Source organism: Eublepharis macularius, chromosome 3 (genome assembly GCF_028583425.1).
Source record: "Eublepharis macularius isolate TG4126 chromosome 3, MPM_Emac_v1.0, whole genome shotgun sequence".
Classification (NCBI taxonomy): Eukaryota; Metazoa; Chordata; class Lepidosauria; order Squamata; family Eublepharidae; genus Eublepharis; species Eublepharis macularius.
The window spans coordinates 185,370,324-185,394,764 of record NC_072792.1 but is presented as its reverse complement, the minus strand read 5'-3'; the positions used below and the strand labels follow the sequence as shown (position 1 = coordinate 185,394,764).

The 24,441-nt window shown below is 49.7% G+C and overlaps 1 protein-coding gene across 1 annotated transcript in view; it reads right to left on the bottom strand.

Moving 5' to 3' along the window:
- Positions 1 to 2,471: 2,471 nt before the first annotated feature.
- Positions 2,472 to 24,441, bottom strand: part of INPPL1 (inositol polyphosphate phosphatase like 1) — an 86,038-nt gene continuing 64,068 nt past the window's right edge. Inside the window, exons 18-28 of the mRNA XM_054973590.1 lie at positions 23,859 to 23,940; positions 23,109 to 23,198; positions 20,549 to 20,662; positions 19,080 to 19,168; positions 15,879 to 15,966; positions 14,694 to 14,849; positions 14,265 to 14,352; positions 12,762 to 12,920; positions 10,701 to 11,445; positions 6,648 to 6,781; positions 2,472 to 4,899 (exon numbers count right to left, since the gene is read on the bottom strand). Of these exons, the coding sequence (XP_054829565.1) occupies positions 4,809 to 4,899; positions 6,648 to 6,781; positions 10,701 to 11,445; positions 12,762 to 12,920; positions 14,265 to 14,352; positions 14,694 to 14,849; positions 15,879 to 15,966; positions 19,080 to 19,168; positions 20,549 to 20,662; positions 23,109 to 23,198; positions 23,859 to 23,940 (1,836 nt within the window). The 3' untranslated portion in view covers positions 2,472 to 4,808. The remainder of the gene's footprint in view (positions 4,900 to 6,647; positions 6,782 to 10,700; positions 11,446 to 12,761; positions 12,921 to 14,264; positions 14,353 to 14,693; positions 14,850 to 15,878; positions 15,967 to 19,079; positions 19,169 to 20,548; positions 20,663 to 23,108; positions 23,199 to 23,858; positions 23,941 to 24,441) is intronic.

The window sequence follows — 24,441 nt, the reverse complement described above, 5'->3', positions numbered from 1 at the left end:
GGTCTACGCATGCAAACTTATGCAGAGCCTCCACCCAAACTCACCTTATTGGGAGCTCAACCAAAGACGGCCTGCTCCAGCCTGTAGTAGCGAGACATCTTTGGACTCTGAACGGGCGACTAAGAACCCGGGACAGCCTTCTGCCTGCACAGCTTCTGTGAGCCCACCCTCTCCTGCAGACTTCAGGTGGTCCCAACATTATATTTATTTATTAATTGGACTTACAGTCCGCTCTCCCCACAATGCAGGCTCAGAGCGGATCACAACCCAATTAAAATACAATACACAATAAATAGAAATACAGCGAAAACAATTAAAACTGACAGCAAAATTCAAGACAGAGCGGATTTCACAGTCCTGCATAACCACCGAGTCCACGGAGGCCGGTGCACAACGATGAACGAAAAAAACGGGGTGTGTGGATCCCCTCCCCTTGGTAGGAGGCCAACAGGAGGCCCGCCCGCCTCAATCACCAAAAGCCTGGCGGAACATCTCTGCTTTACAGGCCCAGCGGAACGCTAGAAGATCCCACTGGGTCTGAGTTGTCTCGGACAGAGAATTCCACCAAGTTGAGGCCAGGGACGAAAAGGCCTGGGCCCTGGTCGAGGCAAGGCGTATCTCCTTGGGGCCGGGGATCTCCAGTAGCTGTTTCCCTACTGAGTGAAGTGCCCTCCAGGGTATATAGGGTGAGAGGCGGCCCGAAGGTATGCTGGTCCCATTACAAGAGTTGTGTCAAGATGTACAGGCAGTGCCGGCTAACGGGCAAGGGGATGCTAGAAGCAGGGCCTCCTTCCCTCCCTTTGCCACCACGTCAGCTGCAAGAGGAGGGACTTGAAGGCCTGGATATGTCCTGGGACAGCTTAAGATGACCTTTCCTGTGATCAGGTGAAAAAGTCTGGGCCTTTCCCCTTCTTCTCAGTCCAGCAACCCCACCTTCGTCTTGACCCACTTGCTACTCACAGACGGTTTTGGTTCTCGCTCCCTTCCCAAAGGTGGCATTTCTCAGGCTGACCACCCATCTGTCCATCTAGAGTGCCCACTGAGGCGCAAGGCTTGCTGCAGCATCAAGTAGCTGAGTGCGCCACTTGGTCCCGCTTGCTCCTAACTGCCAAGGGCCCTCTGGGGCAGTTGAATAGCCTGTTTGCCCCAGAAATACAACGCTTGGAAGGCAATTCCTGGTCTGGCGCCCACCCCCTACCACACACACCCTACACCTCTCCCACATTGCATTCAACGGCTACTAGTTGGTGGTGGTGCTGTGGCATTTGTATGGGTAATGACAACCAGATAAAGGTTCAGAAAACGGCGGCCCAATAGAAAGACCAACAGATGCCTGCTTGCGTCAGGGATAAATTGGCTCACACAAAAACAGAGGGACTGTGCGCATGAGGACATGCAACCCGATCTGGCCACGGTACATTACGGAGCTAGAGCCCAGAAAAAGAGCTTTGAGGCAGCAGCATCGTGCTTTAACATGGGCCGCCTGAGCCTCCACTTCAGCGCCATCTTCAGTCCCAAAAGGAGACTCTTGGGGCCAAGACTGCTGCAGTAATCAAATACCACCCCCCCACTCCCCACCCCACTTGATAGTCCGTAGGGTCCCCTCTCTTGGGATGCTGAATGACTGTTCACTTTTTGTTTTTGCTTGTTTTTTTAAAAAAGCAGTTCTGTAATTTATTGAACTCACTTGCAAAATATGTTAATCCAAATAAACTTAATTTATTGAAGAAGGCGCGTATATTATGGCAAGACTGAGCAAGACCGAGAGGCCTAATTCACAGAATCTCGATCAAGGTGGGCCCAAGAGGTACAGGGGACATTCAGAGCAGGTTATGGGGAAGCGAGGTGGCTGCACGCGGAGGAAATTGTTCTAAGTCTTTGCCGCTTGGTCTCTGGTTGTGACAACTGAAATGAAGCTTAAAGGGATGCGGGGAAAACACATTATGGGAAAAGGAAACTTTTTTCTCAGTGAGGCAGATTAGAGTAAGAGAACGTAGGACTGTCTGAGGACATCCAGTTAACTCACCCACCAAGTGAAGATTCGAACCCAGGACTCCCCTATGTAAACACTAGAGTTTAACTCAGAGGTGGGCAAATTACAGACAGAGGAACTCACCCAGCTCATGGGAGCTTCGCCTCCGACCCTGAGGCAGTTCAACTGCTTGGCCAGCAGGTTGATGCTTAGAAAGTGTCAAAAGCGCTCAGGGTGCATTGCGAGTAACTGAGTGGGAAAGGCGGCCACATCTGAGCCCCCTCTAGTTTATCAGAGCTCTCAACGGCCACCCCTGGAACGGTGGTGAACTGGAGTCCAACTGGGAGTTCTTGGAGACCAGATGTGGCCCTGAGGCCAAATCAGTGGCTCCTCTTTGTACCAGACCAAACCAGCTCCTGGCTGGCTCTAGCAAGGGGCAGAGATCTGGGACTCCTGGGACTGGGTCCGCTGCTACACAAAACGATGATAAAAAGCGTGATTTTTTTTTAAATGCAAACAAGCCCTTTTATTGGATCAAGATGTGGTAAACTAAGACATGAAATGTGAACATATTTGCGGAGGGGGGGAGGCCTTGCAATTCCTTCCCCACTCTGTGAAATTTTAAGCATTAACAGAGAATTTCAAAGAACAATTAAATTAAACATTTTTTTTAAAAAAACACACATGCCCATACACAAAAAATACAAGCACAGAAGAACAATTTAGTAAGGGTTACACCAAACTCAAAGAAGAGATGGGGGGGGCATGACAGAGAGACAGCAACCCCCCCCCCACCTGATCACGGCAGTCTTGCAGGAGGGAAAAGAGGAGGGGGAGAATCCTTCATTTCAGTTCCAGAGACTAGCTCCAACTTATGGTGCAAAAAGGCCACAGATGCCTCCCGCAACGTTTCCTCCGAATTCAAGAGCCACAGGGACTGTGACCTCACACCCCAATCCATCATATTATAAACTAAGGCACTCAGTGACAATATGCTAGGGAAAGGAGCGAGCAGAGCCCGAGGGAGTCTGCAGTCCAGGCCCGCTTCCCGAATCCTCCCCTGCTAGGGACAGGTCCTGGGCCTCTGCAATTTTCCCTGCAGGCGCACAGTTCAGAGGGCAGGATTTGCAAAGCGAACCTTCTGCGACTTTCCTCCCACCAACGGCACGCTAAACAGAGGTTTGGAGCTCCCTGTAAATGGGGCAAGTCCACAGAGACGCCAAGGAAGGGTTGCCAAGAACGGCAAGCGCAGGACTCTACCCTCTCCCCACCAATGCATGCTGGGAGGGCCAGCTTGGATGGGAAGAGAACAGTGGCTGAACTCTGTTTTGTGATCCGATCACAACAGGCACCTCGTGCAGCTCTGCCCGCCTCCCACTTGAGAAACTGGGGGTGGGGGGGTGGGGGTGCAAGCTCACCTATGCCCAGCCTTTGGCTTATCCCCATTTTCGGTGACTGACTGCTCTGTAGGACAAAGGGGTCTTCTCATGGCAGGGCTTTCTGTGAGATAGATGCCCGTGCTGGAAAGGCGGGGGGGGGGGGGGAAACGTGCCCCTCGCTCACCTGTCCTGACACCTAAAATTAAATGAACTGGAAACTCTTTGCAACCGGAAAGCCTTCCGCCCGACCCGTCTTGTTTGATTTTGGTCAGCCACATCCACACCCTTGCGGCTACCTGAGCATATTCTGGAGATTGTCATTGATGGGGTGTCAAGGTGTTGTTGTTGAGGGGGGTGGGGGCTGTGATTAAGGCTGGAGGCTTTAAAGCAAAAGGCACAGAAGAAAAAGTTATTGCCACCTGGGGGGGTCCCCCTTCCTGAGGGCCGCAGCAGAAACAAAGTAACGAGAAGCCCTTGGCAGGAACTAGTAACGTGCCTGTGTTGCGAGCTTTCACACCGGCAAGGCAAAGATCTCTAAGAGGCAAGGCACAGCGTGTGTCACATGGGGGGGGGGATTCAATTCCCACAGCTCCTCTCTTGGAGGCCAAAGGGGTCCGGAATGTCCTTTGCTCCTTAGTACTTAGTGCAAAAAGAGCTCCAGCTCAAGGGGGAGGGGGGTGTCCTTGGAAGGAGGCTGGGCTTCCAACCAGCCTTAAACCCCACCTTTTGGTTGGGGGGGGGGTGATGCACACCCCACTTAGCTCTCTCCAAGAGTGCTGCAAGAGGCACTCTGTTCCTTTAGCCCAGGAGAGGGCTGCCTGTGCGTTGGACGGAGCTGGCCTCGATCTACCCGCAGAAGGCAAGGCCTCGAAGGGAAGCCCTGGCCAGGGACACAGGGACACAGGGGGCACATCCTGGGAATGCCGATGAGCAGGAAAGGAAAGAGGAGCTCTTTGAAATGGCCGGAAGCAAAGAATCCTTCTCTTGTTGCAATAAATAAGAATAACTTAACTAGCAGCGGGGTGGGGGTGGGGATGCTGCTCTGAAATGCTCAGCCGGGACTACTCGGGAGTGGCCCCTGCCTGGACCACTCGGGCTTGCTTGCCCTTTTGCCTGGGGCCCAACTCTGCCAGGAAACTGGTGTGTTTGTGTATGTGTGTGTGTGAGAGGGGAGGACAGTCAAGTATCCACACCGCACCTTCTGCAACCTCGCTGCGTATGGAAGTGTCTTCTTGGCACCCAGAGCTCGGTGCCACCCCTCGGCACCGTCGCTTGCAGGAGGCTCGGCTGCTATTCCTCCCCGCCAGGGGGAGAGGCACTCCTGGGTGCGTCACAATTGTGGCAGCTGTCCTTATATCGCACTTGTGGGAGTGGGGAAGGGACGCTAAAAGCCACAAGGAAGGGGGTGCAACCCTAGTAGTGGCACGAAGGTCCCAGAGACAGCACAGGGGGCGCAGCTACTTCCTGATCCTCAGGTTCTCCAGCAGGAGGCGTTTGTGGAGGGGGTCCATCACGCCAGCTTCCTCCAGGTCCTCTTCAGTGATGTCACTGCAAGGAGCAAAAAATATAAAAGATTCAACACCTGGGAGCCAGTTTGGTGTAGTAGTTAAGAGCAGCAGGACTCGAATCTGGAGAGCCGGGTTTGATTCCCCACTCCTCCACTTGAAGCCAGCTGGGTGACCTTGGGCTAGTCACAGCTCTTTGGAGCTCTCTCAGCCCCACCCACCTCACAGGGAGATTGTTATTGTGGGGATAATAACAACACACTTTGTAAATTGCTCTGAGTGGGTGTTAAGTTGTTGTGAAGGGCAGTATATAAATCTATCATCATCATCATCATCATCATCATCATCATCATTATTATTATTGATACTGTCCTGGCCCCCAGGCTGCCCTGGCACTCTCCCATAAGAGACGTCTCAGAGAAAATCACCTCTTTAATAGCCAAAAGCGGCTTTCACAGGACCTTCTGCTAGCATGGGGGGGGGGGAGCATGGCAGCCATTTTGTGCAGGGCAAGGGTTCATGCCCCCAAATGGCAATTACGAGATACAACTGACACTGCTGTTTCAATGGGTAGAATCTCGACTGGTAGTATCGCAGCACCAGCACAGCCCAACTGAGAGGCCACGATCCGAAGCAGGAGAGGCTAGGAGTTAACCATGCATGGATTACTCTCCTCCAGTGGTGGCACAAAAGGGGGGGGGAGAACAGGGAAGGGAGCAAGAAGATCTCTCCCAGGGCTGCAGCCCCCTCCCCTCAAGACCCTGGAGGAAAAACCGAGGAGCTCAGGAGTGGAACCTGGTGGGGAAGGGGGCGGAGCCAGGTGGCCCTTAGCAGGGCAAGAGGAGGAGCCTGTAATATCGCGGCCCACTGCAAATGCCCGCAAGCCATGCGGCATCCTTCCGATGGGATTCTGTCAAAAGAGCAGCTTCACCCACCCACCCACCCACCCACCCCATTCTGGATAACAATTTTTTTAAAGGTCCCATATAGAAATTAAATTAAAAATAGCAAATGTCACATCTGCAGGCTTTCAATCTAAAATCATTTCACAAGGAGGAGCGAATACCAAAAGGAAGCACAAAATGTTGCCAAGCAGCACAAATGAAGGAAGATGGGAAAAGAGGGTGGATTCAGCACTAGAAGGGGGCTGTCAAAGCCAGAAGAGAACAGGCCGCCCCCCCTGCTTCTGGCTTCATGTAAAGTAAACCCCATTTGTCCGTCGCCTCGTCAGCTGCTGCTCCTCCGGATGGGCCTTTGGTCAGTGGAGAACGGGCAGATCAGAAATCCGCCCGCCTGGCCCAGAGCCTAGGAAACGGTCAGCTTTGTGCTGGAGGACCGTTTCCCATAATGGGGGAAACGCCCCTGCCAGAGAAGTTCCTCCAGTCCACCAGTCAAGATGTTGCATTATGGGAACAGCACGCCCCCTGGTGGCCCCAAATGGCTAAGACCTCTGCGTATATCTGTCCAACCGGCATTCAGCAGAGCAGGGAACCAGGCATGGCTAAACCCTGGCTAGAGCTTATACAGCTTCAAATCCAGTCGCACCGTAAAGGCCAACAAGCTTTCCAGGGTATAAGCTTCTGAGAGTCCGAACGCCCTTCATCAGATACCAAGGGAACCTGACTTTCAAAAGCTTAAAACACTGGAAACTCTTTGTTGGTCTTTGAGGTGCTACTGGACCCGAACCTTGTTCACCTACTGCAGACCAACAGGGCTGAAACTATCTGCTACTGAAGTCCGGCTGTTGATCTGCCAATTAGTCCAAGCAAGCCAGCTGAACCCGAGGCTCACCTGAGAAACTCCAGGTCGTCCCAGCCGTTGTGGATCAGGCCCTCCTCATATCTCTCCATGCCGATAGCCCGCAACCATTCCCCCACACTGGACTCACTCTGCCTGGAGCTGCAGTGCCCATCCTGGCCCAAGGTCTGCAGAGGAGGACAGCATTAGACGCAAGTACTCGGGGGTAGCGCCACACAACCCGTTTTGTTCTTAGCACAATACAGATGGGAAGAATCAGGCCCATTCACATGACCTTCGGAAGAGCAGGTAAAACCCCTGCAGGTTTTCTAGAACACACATCCTGATTATATGGCTTACCATTATTTTTAGATTTTTAGTCCGCCCTCCCTGCCAGGCGGGCTCAGGGCCGAGTACAACATTTCAAATTACATAAATACAGTTAGGGGGACAGCTTAGGGGAAAAGCCGAGAAATGACGGACCGAAACCAGGAGGGCTGCTGCACTGGTGGGAGCAGAAGTCCAAGAATATTGGCTGTCCACAGAGCCACAAAGGGAGGAAGGCCACAGCCCACCGGGAGGTAACAACTATAACAATTTAAACACAATTCAGAAGTGTCAATCTGAAAACTTTTTAACGTGCTGAAAGTGCTCTATTATGTAAACAATGAATACAATGTATTGTCGAAGGCTTTCACGGCCAGAGAACGATGGTTGTTGTGGATTTTCCGGGCTGTATAGCCGTAGTTTTGGCACTGTAGTTCCTGATATTTTGCCAGCAGCTGTGGCTGGCATCTTCAGAGGTGTAGCACCAAAAGACAGAGATCTCTCAGTGTCACAGTGTGGAAAAGAAGTTGGCAGGTAATTTATGTCTACTCAGGAAGGTAGGGTTGGGCTGACTCATCCTGTAAGAGTTTCCCAGGGTGTGGAAGCCTCCCTCCATTAGCATTCCACACCCTGGGAAACTCTGACAGGATGACTCAGCCCAACCCTACCTTCCTGAGTAGACATAAATTACCTGCCAACATCTTCTCCAGACTGTGACACTGAGAGATCTCTTGTCTTTTGGTGCTACACCTCTGAAGATGCCAGCCACAGCTGCTGGAGAAACGTCAGGAACTACAATGCCAAGACCACGGCTATACAGCCCGGAAAATCCACAACAACCAATGAATACAATTTTATGTATACAATATGTAACAGTAAGATTTCTAGGAAGAGTTCAAAAAGTAGCTTGACACTGAACACCAATTTTCAATAGACACACCATATATATTTTAAGTCCAAACAGCTTATGCAATAAATACTAGTTCCTATACATAATCAAATGCTAGAAATAGATTTTGCAAGTAAGTAACAACTTTTCTGGTCCATAAATATGTTGTAATTGTATCGTCTTTCTTTATAGGTCCATATAGGAAAAGACGTGATGTCTGACTTCTTCCAAAGGAACTACCTGTACAGAATCTTGAAGAAGAGACTGTCAAGATGGAGCCTAACAGGCGTTTGCCAGCATTATTAATCCCGTTTCGTGATACCCACTTTCTCAAAGGCTCAACATTATCAAGACCATCAGAACATCTTTTTGCCAAACCACTTCAATGACCAAATGGTGTGTATTATTATGTATTTACATAATAGCGCACTTTCAGCACTTGAAGAAGTTTTCAGATTGACACTTCTGAATTGTGTTTAAATTGTTATAGTTGTTACCCCCTGGTGGGCAGTGGCCTTCCTTCCTTTGCAGGTTTGTCCGGGGGAGCCCTTCTCTTTGTTTTTTGTCCATAGAGCCAGACAAGTCACAAGATCTGTTTTCATATTTTTGCATGGGGCTTGGGGAGTGAAGAGTGCCCTGTGCACCAAATGCAAGCAGTACGGTTATGCACAGAGGCGTTCTTGGGGAAAGACCCCTGGGTTTAGAACTCCCTTTGCCCAGAGCACCAGAAATACCTCTCCAAGGCCATGCATGACTCGATCATACAGCTCTCCTGAAAGGAGGCAGCAGGAAGGCAGCCATCCTGCCTGGGACACAGAACCAGCTGAGCACCATTCCTGCACCTACCAAGGAACTGGTGCAGGTCAGACGGTGGGCAGGAAGCATCCAGGCTACCCCGCCCCTGCAAGCAACTGTGTCACTATTCTCAAATTCATAGATCCAGAGGAGTTAGCCGTGTTAGTCTGTAGCTGCAAAATAGTAAAGAGTGCAGTAGCCCCTTTAAGACTAACCAACTTTATTGTAGCATAGGTTTTCAAGAATCACAGCTCTCTTCGTCAGATGCATTGATGCATCTGACGAAGAGAGCTGTGGTTCTCGAAAGCTTATGCCACAATAAAGTTGGTTAGACTCTTTACTATCCCCACAGGCTCTGCAGAAAGAACTGGAGGTCTTGATCCTGGCAGGTGAGCATCAAAGGGCTACAGCCCAGGGGAAGTAACCCTAGGCAGGTATTAAGAGGGTAAGCACAGAAGCTGCCTCCAGCACTTCTGTTGAAAAATAGAGGAGAAACACCATAAAGGGGTAAAAACAAATTCTCCTATACTTGGACTGTTGATGCATTTAAGCTGCGCTGATTTCTTTGCTCTTAACTTGACGAGGCCCTGTTAGGAATCTGACAGGTGCAAAACCAGCCAGCCAGCCACCCACAAACAAGGGGTGTCTCTCCCTGCTCGGAGGACTCCCCAGCCACGCAGAAATGATGCTGTTGCCCGTCGAACAAAAGATGGGGAGGACCCCACCCCATCCAAACGGTCAGATGGCCTGGGAAGGGGTTAAATCCTTCGCTTGGGCTGTGGCCCAATCCAGTCTCCCCGCTCCGTTGATATTTGCTTTTTAAAAAAAGCTATGGAGAGTGTTAAAGGAAATGGGGGTGCCACAACATTTGATTGTATTGAAGAGTAACCTGTACTCCGGACAAGAGGCTACTGTCAGGACAGAGTACGGGGAAACAGAATGGTTTCCAATGGGCAAGGGTGTCAGACAAGGATGCATATTATCTCCATACCTGTTCAACCTCTATGCAGAGTATGTCATAAGGAAAGATGGATTAGATCTAGAAGAGGGAGGAGTGAAAATTGGTGGGAGGAACATTAACAGTCTGAGGTATGCAGATGACATCACATTACTAGCAGAAAATAGCGAAGACCTGAAACGACTACTGATGAAGGTTAAAGGGGAAAGCACCAAAGCAGGATTACAACTGAACATCAAGAAGACAAAAGTAATGACTACTGAGGAATTACACAATTTTTAAGTTGACAATGAGGAAATTGAAATTGTTCAAGATTTTCTATTCCTTGGCTCAATCATCAACCAAAACGGTGACTGCAATGAAGAAATCAGAAGAAGATTGAGAGTTGGAAGTGCAGCTGTGTGGGAGCTAGATAAGATTCCTAAAGATAAAGATGTCTCTCTGGGAACCAACATCAAGGTAATCCAAACTATGGTATTCCCCATTGCTATGTATAGATGTGAAAGTTGGACAGTAATGAAGGCTGACTGGAAGAAAATTGTTTCATTTGAAATGTGGTGCTGGAGGAGAGTTTTGCGGATACCACAGACAGCCAAAAAGACAAATAAGTGGCTACTAGATCAAATCAAGCCTGAATTCTTCTTAGAAGCTAACATGACAAAACTGAGGCTATCGTACTTTGGTCACATCATGAGAAGACACGATTCTCTGGAAAAGTCAATAATGCTAGGAAAAGTGGAAGGCAGTATGACCTAAAACGAGATGGCTGGACTCAGTAAAAGAAACCACATCCTCCAATTTGCAGGATCTGAGCAAGTCTGTTAATGATGGGACGTTTTGGAGGTCTTTCATAGAATCACAGAGTCGGAAGGGGCCATACAGACCATCTAGTCCAACCCCCTGCCCAGTGCAGGATCAGCCTAAAGCATCTCTTTCCTTCATAGGGTCGCCAAAGGTCGGAGGCGACGGCACACAACACACACACACACACACACACACACACACAAAAGCAGACCATCCTGACCACATACACCACTCATGCCTCTGCCCTTGGCAAAGCTCGAATCGGGGGGGCCGAGGAGGCTCCCCCGCTCACTTACGTTCCCCCACTGTTGAGACCCTCTTCTCCAGTGCCTACCTCTTCTGCCAAATCTTCTTCAATGCTCTCGCGGATGGAGCGGGGCGGGAAGGCGATGGGACGGCTGTAGTCGGGGTGCAGGCATCGGTGTGGAAAATCCAGCCTCCCTTTGGCCAGGGGGTGCGCGGGGGGGCGGCCTGGCTGCTCCCGCCCCAGGCCAGCCCCGCTCCCACCGGGGTAGTCCACCTCGCTGAGCGTCTTGGCCATCTGGAGGACCGAGCAGGAACGATCATCCAGGAGGCTGCTGGGGGCTTGCGGTGCGCTGGGGGGCTCCATCAGGAAGCTTGGCCCTAGAGGTGGGGTGGGCCGGGGGTGCAGTTTGGGGGGTTTGGCCTCCAGGGGCTCGCTGAAGGCAACGGAGGTCCGGGCTTTGGTGGCCCCCGGCTCCTCTCCTCGGCCCCCCACGGAAGTGTACAATGAACTGTCGGACACGTCAAACTCCAGTGACTTTGGCAGTGGCGGAGGTGGGAAGTCTGGAGGTGGCAGGTTGAGGACGCCCGTCTCCTCCTCTTCGGAGCTCTCCTCGGCCCGGGAGGGGGGCTGCTGCGGGCGCCGATGCTCTGGCTGTATGGGAACCGTTATCTGGACTTTGTTCCTGGGGGCTGCAGGCTTGGCCAGGCTCACCTGGGGCAGTTCGGACACCAACAGTTGGTGAGGGACCCCCTCCAGCACATAATAGGCTGGGTTATTGAAGCTGTTCTTCAGAGGGCCCCCCTCCGGGTCCAGGGTGGTGTCTTGCTTGGACCTGGGAGGGACAGAAAGGGGACCGCCTGAGCTGTCTGACAACTCCACAAGTGACAGCTGATAAACTGTCACAGACAGGTCGCTTTGGGTTGGCCTATGCTACATTCAACCTGGCTCTCCGTGCCACCCTGCACATGGGCGAAATCAACAGCAGCCCGTACACGGGCTTTCTCTGTGGTGGCCCCTGCCCTGTGGAACGACCTGCCTGAGGAGGTCAGGAGAGCCCCCCATGCTCCTGGCTTTCCGCAAACGATGCAAAACTGAATTATTCAAAAAGGCTTTTGTATTGTCGGGAGGGATTCTCAGGTGCTTTGCTAATGACCATAGACTTCAGCTCTATGTTGCCTTATGTACTACCTGTTGTCTTAAATATGTGCTCCTATGTGCTACCTGTGCTTCATGTGGTCTAATGTCAGCCCTAGAATTGCTGATGTTCTGTTTCAGCATTTCTTCAACTCTGTATTGGATTCCTGCTAATGCTATGTCTTTGTAAACTTGTATTTATTTACTCTATGGCATTGTTTATAAAATTGTCCTGGATACTGACTGTACTAATCTCACACTGTGTAATCCGCCTTGAGTGTCTGTGAGAAAGGCGGACTATAAAAGACATAAATAAATAAAATAAGGACACATGCAAGCGCCGCTGCCAGTATTTCTCCAGCCAGCCAGCAGCAGGCGATGCAAACGCTATCTGCTGCACACACACAGGTGCAGATAAAACACAAAACTTGCACCCAAACAGCCCAGGGTCGTGGCGCCCGACTGCTCGTGGCAGGCCCCTTGAGCAGAGGTCTTGGAAGGCTCCAGAAGGCGTGAGCTGGTCTCTTGCCCCAAATTCAAGGGCCCTGCCCCACAACCCACCTTTACTTATTTATTTATTTATTGAAAACATTTCTCTGCTGCCTTTCCCACCCAAATAGGGTCCCCAAGGGAGAGATCATTGAAACATTCAAAACGTTAAAAACGCATTTAAAATATTTATATGATTCAGAAAAAAAACCCATAAATATCCAAACACCCATACAACCATGGAGGAGGGCGTTTACTGGGGGTGTGCCAAACAAAACCAAAAAGACTTCACCTGTCGGTTATAGACAAGGACAGAGGGAGGTGAATTTCCCTGGAGAAGGAGTTCCAAAGTTTCGGTGCCATGACTAAGAAGGCCCTTTTCTTGGGTTGCCATCCGTCTAGCCTTATATGCTGGAGTTACCCAAAGCAAGGCCTCCAAAGATGACTGAGTGGGCGGGTTTGTTCACATGGGAGAAGGCAGTCCTGACACTCAGCCATGATATCAGGGGACGAAGTGTCACTCACCTGGTCTGGGCAGCCTCCTCCTTGGAGGTGCCACGGTGCGGAGCCGGTGGGCGGGCAGCTGTCAAAGCCCCAGGCTTCTCTAGATCCTCAAAGAGCTTCCCAGTGGGGCAGGAGGCCTTCTCTGCCGCTTCTCCACAGGAATGCTTTTTCCCAAAAGATCTAGCGAAAGGGAAGAACAGGGAACTGAGAAGCAGGCTTGGGGAGGGGGTGGGTGGGATCCAGCCCTTCTCAATCATAAAAACAGTTCATCCCTGGAACCGGAGACTGAGGGAGAGAGCGCCTTTCTCTGACCCTTGCAAGGAAAGTAGGGTAAGGATGTTCTAAAGCATGGAACGTCTCATCGGACGGCAGAAGTCCAAATTACATGAGCACGAATGGAAAAGCTTGACTGCTGGCACCAGAAGTGTCCTCAAATGAGGCCAGGAGTGCAAAGGCCTAGCGCTGCCCAAGCCAGTTGCAGCCAAGCACAAGAAAGACGTGTCCTGACAGCAATCGCCTCCAACTGCCCTGGGTAGAGATAGGCACGGACTGGGGGAAAAAATGAACCATGCAGTTCGTGGTTCATTGTGTCTCACGATCCGAATGAACCATGAACTTTCACGAACCTGCCCTGGTTTGCGAACCGGTTCGTTTGGTTCATGAAAATGTCACTTCTGGGTCAGCAAAACGGCATTTCCGGGTCAGCAGAAGGTCTGCAGAAAGCCCACTCCCCATTGTCTAGAAAATGGATGGATTGGTGCCAGGCTGTCTGAAGTGACGAACCAAAAAACGAACCAAACAAACCGGTCTAAAGTTCGTGACAGTTCGTCAGAAATGGGCTCTGACGAACCACTGGTTCACGAAACCACGAACCAACTGGTTTGTGATGAATTTTGATTCGTATTTCGGTTCGTGCCCATCTCTGGCCCTGGGAAAGAAAAGGCTGGACAGTAGGCTTGCATGTACCCAAATAAAACAAAAGTAGCACCTTAAAGACTAGCAACATTAATTTCAATACGAGCTTTCATGAACTGCTCCCTTTGTTGGAAAGAACAGCAAGGCCAGACTCCAGCAGCTCCCTAAATACCAGCAAGATTTTCAGAGTATGAGATTTCAAGAATCAAAGCTCAGGTATCTGATGAAGGGAGCTGTGACTCTCAAAAGCGTATACCCTGAAAACCTTGTTGGCATTTAAGGTAATACTGTTCTACTGCAGACCAACACCTAAAGCGTTGTCAATAGATATGTGACCGAAAATCATGCAGGGAAAACTTATGAGGGAAGGGGGTCAAAGCTTGGTGTGAACTGCACCACAAGTCTTTCAAGTATAAACCTCAATGCAAACGGAAAAAGGAGGAGCTGATGTATAAAGAACAGGTGTGAGCGTTTACCTGTAACCACTGTTCACCCAGTGGTCATCTCATGACCTGCATACACACAGGACCCACATGGGACTACACAAGGGCACTGGGTGGGTCACAAAGGTCTGTTTTTGTCTCTGATTTCCCCACCCAAGCGTCTTACTTGGAGTGGTCCGGGTTGGTCCGTGGTGCTGGTGGTGGCAGCTTCCCTTTGGCAGCTCCGGTTTCATCCTTGTCGATGCTGATCCATTCTGAGGAAAAGGGGAGACAGGCGGCTCAGAGTCCTGCACCCCTGGAGAAACAACTGGCACAAACTAGGCAACGCTGCTCCACTCCCTGCCTGGGACATCGGAACCAGCTGCTGCCTCCCTGCGCCTGTCTAGAAAAGCTGCCGACCTTGGACGAAACACGGTACTATTTTCCACCTTCTCTGCTGAGGAAACCCAAACTTCAGCACAGGGGAGGTGTTTCTGCAACCTAGTCGCAGACTGTGGACCCTCCCACAGCTATGCAGGACTTTGTTTCCACACCCGTTGCTCCCTTCATCCCATTCCAAACACAGGCAGGCAGCTCCCTTGCTTCTTGCCCTCACCATAGAGACGCTCGCGGGTGCCCATCCGCTCAGCTGGGACTCGGACCTTCATGGACCCCCGGATGTTGCCAGTCTCCTCCCCGCGATGGGACAGGTAAGTGAGGAAGTGCTGTGCCGTGCTGCCGATCATGGACTTGAGGGCGATGACACACTCGCCTGTGGAGGAAAGAGAGCCTGCGTGGAGCCACTTTTGCAACCCTGCGCAGCCACGGAGAGTCCGGGGCAAGTCTGCTTGGTCACCTTTGCCTCCTTTGCAAGGTTCTGGTCAAGTTTAGGTTTATTTGTTGGCATAAATCTTACAGCCAAAGGTACACCTTAAAAGCACAGTAAAAAAAACCCCCAAACCCCAGCAGGTTGAGGATAGAGCCCCTGGGGATGGGCGGTATATAAATTGAATAAATAAAATAAATAAATAAATTTCATTTCGATGCAGAAATCCAAAGAACAGCACCCCGAAGTCAAGGCTTACATTAAAATGTGTATGGGTAATCCCTAAAACAAAACACAAAAACTAATTGGCACTTGTTTGCGTTGGGCCTTCTGGGTCACTGCAGCAAATAACAAAGTGACATATTCGTCCTGCTGAACAAACGGGCTCCTGTTCCGGGCCAACAACAGAAAAAGCATCTTTTTAAAAACTGCTGAAGATTAATATGCAGCTTTGGGTTCTTTGGGAAAACAGGCAGGAAACAAGCGTCTCAGTTTGGTTGCTCCCGTTGCCTAGAAAATGACGCTGCGTCAGCTACCTTGGCGTCAAAAGCACGCCCCCCCCCTGCAAAGAACCACAGGGATTCTTTGGAGCCTGTTCTCTGCACGCGGCAATGTTCACTGGCGGGTGGAAACAATGAGTGTTTTCAGGGTGTTGAAGGATGCTTGAAAGTGGAGTCATGACTCAAAGCTGGAAATCAGAAGACCTGGCGTCCAAGTCGGACCCTCCAAAGCAGATGGAGACCCCGATGTGGCCCCCTCCCACTCTGAATGACCCTTGAACCATCTAACAATTTTTCACGATCACCGGCCTAGCCTGCTAGCTGATACTGCTGTCCATCAGGACTCTTGACCTGTTGTTCAGCAGCCTGGGGGTCAGATAAGGCCCCAAAGTATAATTTCCCGTCATCTGCTCTCAAGGGGGGGCTTGGCAGAAATCGATGCCTGTCACTGGCTTCCAGCATCTTAACAGCTTACCGTAGGATTCGTAGCCATCCAAAGATTTGACCGTCAAGAGGATGTGCTGGTCTTGCAGGTACTCGATGTCTGAGAGGATCGGCTTGAGCTGCAGGTACGGAACCAAAGAAGAGGCACTCAGTAGGGCCGTGACCAAGAAATAACAACAACAACAACAACAACAACATTCGATTTATACACTGCCCTTCAGGATGACTTAACACCCACTTAGAGCGGTTTACAAAGTGTGTTATTATTATCCCCACAACAATAATCATCCTGTGAGGTGGGTGGGGCTGAGAGAGCTCCGAGAGAGCTGCGACCGACTTAAGGTCACCCAGCTGGCTTCAAGTGGAGGAGGGGGGAATCAAACCCGGCTCTCCAGATTAGAGTCCCACGCTCTTAACCACTACACCGAACTGGCTCTCCGGTTTGTGGTCATGTTGCCAAAGAAACCTCACAGAAGCAGAGCTGGAGAAAGAAGAGCAGAGCCATTGGGCTTAATTAGGGGTTGACCCCCGAGAATTAACTGCCACCTCTAGATACGCTGTGGAAGAGGCGACGGCGACCAGGACTATATGCACAATCCTGTGCCCAAATTAAAAACCTGTCAGCAGCTGAGTCATCCCTGACAATACATTTGCACGTTATACCCTCCTGGGCCTCAAGCAGTCCTTTTGGTTCTGCACGGTTTTAACCTACGCCCTCAGCACATTCACACAGCCTGGGTGCCAAAGAGCTCGCCAGCAAACAATTGTGTATCTACGGACAGCAACCCCCTAGAAGAGGCAGCCCACTTCACAGCCCTAAGGACAACCTTTTCTGCTGACACTCTTGGCAGAATTTCAGGAAGGGACTATTTTGAGGAAGTCTCTTATCAGACCGTGACAAGGTGGCAGCGCCTTGGCCTTTCCTTAGGGATACACATGTATTCTAGTGAACTCTGTATGAACTTGACTAGTTTTTTTCTAGCATGTTGTATAACTACACAGGTGCTCTTTCATCTTTGACAGCCAATTCAAAATAGTGGACGGTAGCAGATAAATGTTCTCTAATTCTTAGAACGGACCGATGCTGAGCTGCTCACTTAACTTCTCCGGTCATCTTTACTGATTTATCTCTCTTATCTCAAAATAGTGTCACTCTTTGGCTAGGTAGAATGTCACATGATTGAAAATATGATTAATTAAATCTCAAACCAATCATAATTCATCTATGCCAGCACATGAAACAGATCTTAAGATTTCTGAATAACATATTAAAGTGCTACCCAGACAGTAGATCAGGATTTTAGCTGAAAGAAATCTCATGAAGATCTAGTTGAGAAACTTACTTTATGGGAACTTGAATACATTTCATAGTAACGCTGATTGATTTAAACATAGATTTAATTGAGAAATGTTAGGAGACGTCATTCTTGTTGCCTTTATCTGTTCCATCTTTGTAGGTTTTATCTGAATAAGCATTTATGTTTTGGTATCTTGCTTTATTAAAAAGACTAGAGCTTATTTTAATAAAATAAATCATTCAGCTCTTAAGAGGAGTCTTTGTGTCTTCGTGGGGAGAGTTCTGCAAGAAGAACTCCATAAATTATTTTGCACTGACAGTTTCTCTAAAAGGAGTGAAAGCTGTTTTCAGGTCTCATCTCAAGGTCTGAACGCTGCTCAGAATATAAGATACAATCTTTAATTTAAACAGTTGCAAGCCTTAATGAGATGCAAATAATTATTCTGTTACAGCCTCTTTGGTCTCTAGACATTAAGACCAACCAGTTAACCAACAATATCTGTTTCCTTGTTGGGGGGGGGCACCATCTAATAGGAATGTAAATCAGGGATATTCTAAGCATTGCAATGGCTAAGGGTAATAGTTCTGTTATTCTGATGTTAAACTTCTCCCTTTTATTAACCTCGTTATTGATCTCTCTGCTGTGGTTAATGGCTGGAAGCAACGTTACTGCTGCCTGATCCCCAAACTGGCTCTAACAATGCAATAGTAAACAGAGTTACTCCAGCCTAAGTCCATTGAAATCCAATGGATTTAGACTAGAGTAACTCTGCCTAGGATTGCACTTTAAGAGATACAAAAAACACTGTGCTTGGTTAAGAGCTTTCAGCCACTGGGTAACATAACACTTATTTTTGTCACCAGACTTTTGTTGCTCCTCTGGCAGAAGTATCTACTGGCCTGCTTTCCTCTGACTTTTTTTAGACAGTTTTTTTCTCTTTTGTATTGTTTACTCGATACATTGTTCTTTTTTTATTTCATTGCTCTCTTATTTTGTAACCTAGTTTTACAAAAACTAGTTTGCTATATGCAGGGCTTTTGGGGGGGGGGGTAGGAAGAGGTGATGGAACTCACTGGGTACCATGCATGCGCACACTCCCAAGACTGCACAATGACATCACTTCTGGGAAGTGACATCATCATGCAGGCTGCGGCCACCCTGGGAGCGCCCCCACACTCCACCATGAGCCTGATTCAGGCCCAAATCAGCATGGAATGTGCCGGTGCCGCACGGGAGAGCACTCCCCTGCCTGGAAGCAGCCCAATCCTGGCCATTTTGAGCCCAAACTGGGCTGAGTCAGGCCCAAAACGGCCCAAATGAGGCCCAAATCGCACGGGAATGGGCCGCTGTAGCGCAGGGGAGCCCTCCCCCGCCCAGCAGTGGCCTGATCCTGGCCATTTCGGGCCCGAATACCCACCAGTCACATGGTTATTTTTAAGAGGCGCCAGAACGTTGCAGAATGGCGTTCCGGCTGAAAAAAAGCCCTGGCTGTATGTATTATGCTTCCCTTTATTGCATTTTTTTTCAAGTTCTGTAAACCACCTTGAGTGCCATTGAGAAAAGTAGAGTATAAATTAATGAAGGAAAAATTGTGTAACCTGCTTAAATGTTAGACTTCACGCAGTTTGCTCTTTTAATATTGTTGCACTGCATTTATGACATTGTTCTTTCGACTGCTGCTTGAAAAAGGCTTGAGGGATTTTTGCTGGATTTTAATGTCTGGATCCTGACTTAGGGCACTTCCTGTGATTTGTCTCCTATATTTCTGATCTGTTAGTCAGCCGCCCTTGGCAACTATCTGGTTTAGGAGCAAAGGAGAAACGCTTTTCAATAAATACGTTTGAAGATTGGTTCAGAGACTTCAGCACTGCTGCAAAACTTGCACACTCCTGCATCTTCAGGCCAGGGGGAGAGACGCAAAGAGCTCTTCTTACCGTGGGCAGCTGCCGGGACGACCACTGCACCTTCAGGAAGTTGACGTTGTCACTGCTCTGAGAATCATTCTCAAAACTCTTTTTAAATTCTGGGGAAAGAGCAAAAGGGCTACAAACTTGGACAACAGAACTGTGTGAGAGCAGACGAGCTCATGAAGTTTCTGACACAGGGTTAGACCTGTGGCCGGCCTCCCTCCCTCCATCTCTACTGATTTATGGGGCTCTCCAGGGTCCCATACAGAGAAAGGCCTCTCCCAGCCGGCTAAAATCCTTGAACGGGAGGCCCCGGGAACAAAACCCTGCCTAGAAGTGGTTCCGCCACTGAGTCATCAAGGCCCTTCTCCGCATGAGCCAAGGCCAAACACCGGGGTGTGCACAGAGGAGGAGAAATCCATGTTGCCCCACTCCTCTTCCTCACTGCAGACTGCTGACTTGGTAGTTATTACTCCATGCGAGTCCTGGGTTGGGAGGGACAGCCGGGGGTTGCAGAGAAGAGGGGAAGATCTACAACCCTTGTGCGAGCAGATGGCCGGATCCAGCTCTTACCAGTCTATTACCAGTCTAACAAACCCTTAACTTCTCAGGGATTGAAGACCAGATCCTAAACCCGTGTTCTACAATTCTAAGTGGTACCCAGGAACACGCAGAGCCAGAAAAAACAGCTTGCCACACTTGGGCATATATACACCATCCAGTGTAATATAAATCTTTAGAAGAGCAAGTTCAGGGCCCAACAGCACCTTAAAGACCAACTAGATGCTAAGATCCAGAGGAGTTAGCCGTGTTAGTCTGTAGTTGCAAAATAGTAGAGTCCAGTAGCACCTTTAAGACTAACCAACTTTATTGTAGCATAAGCTTTCGAGAGTCACAGGTCTCTTCCTCAGATGCATCTCTTTACTAGATTTCTCTTGACTAGATTTCTTGACTAGATTTCTAGACTCTTTACTAGATTCTAAGGTATGAGCTCTTGAGAGTCAGAGCTGCCTTGAAAGCTTCTACCCTGGAAATCTAGTTGATCTTTAAGGTGCTACTGGATCCGGATCTTGCTCTTCGACTTCAGGCCAACATGGCTACCCACTTGAAACGATAAATCTTTAACGAGTGATAGTTGCAAACTGCATGCGTTGTGTGAGTGTGCATGGCTGCCTGGAGGGCAAATGAAGAGACTCACGGAGCCACGAAGGACGTAGCCACCGCTTGCTATGACAGCCCCATCTGGGAAGTTTCGCCAATGGTATTTCTGCCGAATGCAGCGAAGATTTGGGACCTACGTTTTCAGCAGGAAAGCTGCCCTTGTTATTCAACATGCCGACGAACTGGCCAATTTTCTTCTGCATATTTGGGTCTCCCAGAGATAACTATTCCACTGCAGCGACACTGGCCAAGGAGCCCCCTCTTAACCTTACGCACAAACTCCAGCATGACATTCCAAAGTGAGCATTAAGAGAAAGAGTCCTTCCCTTTCCCACCTTCTAGGCACGTGGAGTAGAACTCGATGAAGAATTTGGTCCTGCTTGCTGTCTTCACAATGGCCTCGACGCTCTCGAATTCGATGTACGCTTGGTCTGAGGATTTCGAGAGACCTAGGGGCAGGGAAGGAGAGCAGATGCACGGGCCAGGCCTCGAGAGTGTTCTCCCGCCCCCTTTCTCACTTGACACTGCCCCGCATGCACCTTCCTTCCTATCATCAAAATGTTCAGGGCTAGAAAGGAAGTGTGAAAACTTCAGAAAGGAAGCACGCGCAGTGTTTGGTGGCCCCCAACTGTTCTTGTGCAATGCAGTCTCAAGGATTTTCACACACAATATCTGCATACTTCTCTCCAAGATCCACCTGCCCCGCCTGGTTAGGTCTATTCACTAGAGATGGGCATGAACTGGAAAAATGTTTTTTCGTTGCAGTTTGTGGTTCGTTGCGTTTCACGAACCACAAACTGGCATGAAATTGCCCGGTTCACTAACTGATTTGTTTGGATCGTAGTTTGTCACTTCCAGTGCAGCAGAAGGGCTGCAGAAAGCTCCTCCCCTTCCTACCCCTGTTGCCTAGGAAACTGATTGATTGAAGAACGAACCAAACTGCTCTAAAATCATAGTGGTTCATCGTGGTTCGTCAGAAAATGAGCTCCTTACAAACCGCCAGTTCACATCCTCCCCCCCCCCCCCCCAAGGCTCAGTTCGTGACAAACTTTGGTTTGTATTTCGGTTTGTGCCCATCTCTACTCTTCGCCCTGCCATGGAGCAAGCCCCTCTCTTTCCCACAATGCAGGTGGCGTTTTGTGCTCTCCATCCTAATGGATCAGCCAACCTTCCCAGAGGACCAAAGTGAAGGAAGGTGAAGCGAGAAGCCCTGAAGCTATTTCCAGACGGGGGCTCAAGACCCACAAGATGCATCTTTGCATCTGCTAGAGGAAAGCCAGAAAAGAGGCGGTGGATAAAGGAACTGGGAAGGAGCCAAAACGGTCTACAAAGGATGGTGGGACGTTGCAGATGCAGCCCTCAGCAGGGGGCTGTTAAAAGGACAAGTTAGAAGCTGCCATTCAATGGAGTACTGGATCAGATTCAAGGTTCTGGTATTGACCTATAAGGCCCTATGTGGACTGGGGCCAGCGTACCTGCAGGACTGTCTCTCCCCATATATTCCCCGGAGGACTCTCTGATTGGGAGAAAAACAGCTATTAGTGGCCCCTGGTCCCAAGGAGGCCCGCCTGGCCATGACAAGAGCCAGGGCTTTCTCGGTCCTGGCTCCTACCTGGTGGAATGCTCTGGCTACTGAGACCACGGCCTGGGCGGGATTTATTGCCTTTCCGCCGGGCCTGAAAGACAGAGTTGTTCCGCCAGGCTCATGGCTAAGGTTGGGCCTCCGCCGGCCTGGGGGGGAAAGTAAATTTAACCCCCCCCCAATAAAAAACTGTCCACCACAGTATGCATGCAAAATATTAAAAGTCTTCCTGATGCTGCCGCTGTTTAAATGGTGTTTTAATATTTATACAGATGTAATGTTTTAAACTGTTTTTAAATGTTAGCTGCCCTGAGAGTGGGATATAAATATGAAATAATAAATAAATAAATAAATGGAAGGTTGAAGGGGCACCTCCCTCTTGGCTGTGAACCTGGGCCTTCTACAAGCACAGCTGAGCTGGGGGTGAATATCAGGCGTGTAGCTAAAGCCTCCCAAGAAGCTATCATATGTGGTGGACGTGTAAGAGGACAAGAAGATACTGGATAAAAATACATTATGAGATGCAAAAGATACTGAAGTTCCGTTTTCTGCTGGATTCTAAGAAAATGTTATTAAATATTTTATCAAGTAAATTTTATTTACCAAGTAAATAAAAGAACAAAGTGAACTTTTTAAATATATGGCGGCAGCGGTGAGACTAGCATATGCAACAAAATGGAAGGCAGTATCCTGTCCAGATATGATAGATTAGATGAATAAATCATATGCTTATGCGTCAATGGCAAAATTAACTTCTTATGTATGTAACAGACCAATCCAAAAATTTCAGAAAAAATTGAAAACATTTTTTGATTATGTAGCTGTAAACTAAGAGTAACGAATAGTAAAATAGACTAATTGCTAAGTTAAATAGTTAAATTAGTAACATAATATGCTGAACATAATGACGTTGAATGTAAAATATTTTAAGTATGGGGGTGGAGAGGAGAGATATTATGTAGTTTAAGAATTTTGATGTATTTTTTGTTTTCATTTCTTTATGTATTGTTTATTCTTTTTTCAAATAAAATGTATAGATTTTAAAAAGTCTCCCAGGAGAATTGGTGTGCTGTCTCCAGCTGCTGATCGTCCATGGGGATGCGGACCCAGCGTCTGTTTATGGTTATGCCCCCCGCCCCGGACTATAAAAGGTCTGCATCCCAAGGAAGATTGCAAGGCAGTGGGGGAGACCACCATCTAAGGTGGCCAGGAGAGAGTACGCTAAGGTGGGCCCCAATATCCTTCAGACTCTCTTTCTCTCTCGCACACACACAAGCACCAACGCAGACATTCTGCCCCCTCCATCCTGGTACCTTTCTTGGAAACAAACTGGGATGTCACTCCAACTTCGAATGCTGCGAAGACCGGGGAGTGGTCACTGCTCACAATATCATCCGTGCACCCTGAAAGAGAACAAGGAAGAGATTCTAGGGCCAGGGCAAGCCGGGATCTCTGTCCAGCAGTCGTTTTACTGGCCGGTCAGTTCAGATGGGCGAGGCGGTGAGAAGGATGTGGACAACTGGCGTCCTGGCAAGTCCCGCTATTCTCTCCCACGCAGGGCTGGCGCGTCCATAGAGGCAGGTCTGGCAGCCGCCTCGAGCGCTGAGGCACCGGAGGGGGCGCTGGGAGGGGGGGCATGTGCTGTGGAGCTGGCAGCGGCAGCGCTTGAGGGCTGGGAAGCCACCTGTGTGCCGCTCCGGCCACCTGCTGCGCCTGGCCCGCAGCTGCTGCAGCCTCCCAGCCCTCCCATTCAGCTGCCCTGTGGTGCTGCTGCCACCGCCACCAGCACGCGCTCCCGGCTGGATGCAGCAGCTGCGGGCCAGGTGCAGCAGGGGCAGCAACAGCGCTGAAGCTGCCCCCGGCCTCAGGCGCCAGAAAACCTGGCACGGGGCCTGCTCCCATGTGGCCCCAAAACAGGGAGAGGGGAAAAGAGAGAGGGACACGCAAATAGACAGAAGCCACGACTTCATCTTCCCCAAGCAACGCATCCTGGATCAGATTCCAAATCCTTCCACTTGCAGCCACAAGCACATCTACATGTCACACTGCAGCACACAACTCACCATAGGAGTTGCAATTGATGTGGGTCTCTGGGTGTGACTTCCAGAGGATGCGGTCACACCACGAGGGAACATTGGTTCTCACCTGTGAGTGGAGAAGACAGGTGAGGCTGGGCTGGGCTGTGCCGTGTCAGGGATCCCCCAAGACCATCACATCCAGAAAAACTCCTCCCATTCAACACACACACACACACACGCATGCATATTACCTCTGGCTGCCTCACCAGCCCAAAGAGAAAGACTAGTACTAGGAGGGTGCCAATTGCTCCATCAGTAAGCCACATGTCCAACACCATGCTCACCAATTTGTGAGTGTGTTTGTGGGAGGGGAGGGGTTTGCAAAGTCAACCCTTCCCAGCTGGGCCTGTCACCCCCTGCCCTCATCCCATTTCTGCCTCTGGTTCTCCTTTCTTCGCTGCCCCCTGACCAGGAAAGCAAATTCCCTTTGGACGCTGCACATCTGCTCAATTAATGGCTCAACAGGGATAAAACAGTGCTGAGAGCTTGGTCTGAGGCCTCAGGTGTTGCCTTCTGGAGCTGTGCTACTCAACAGGCAGGGCAGTGCTAAACCCGACTGGCCACCCTC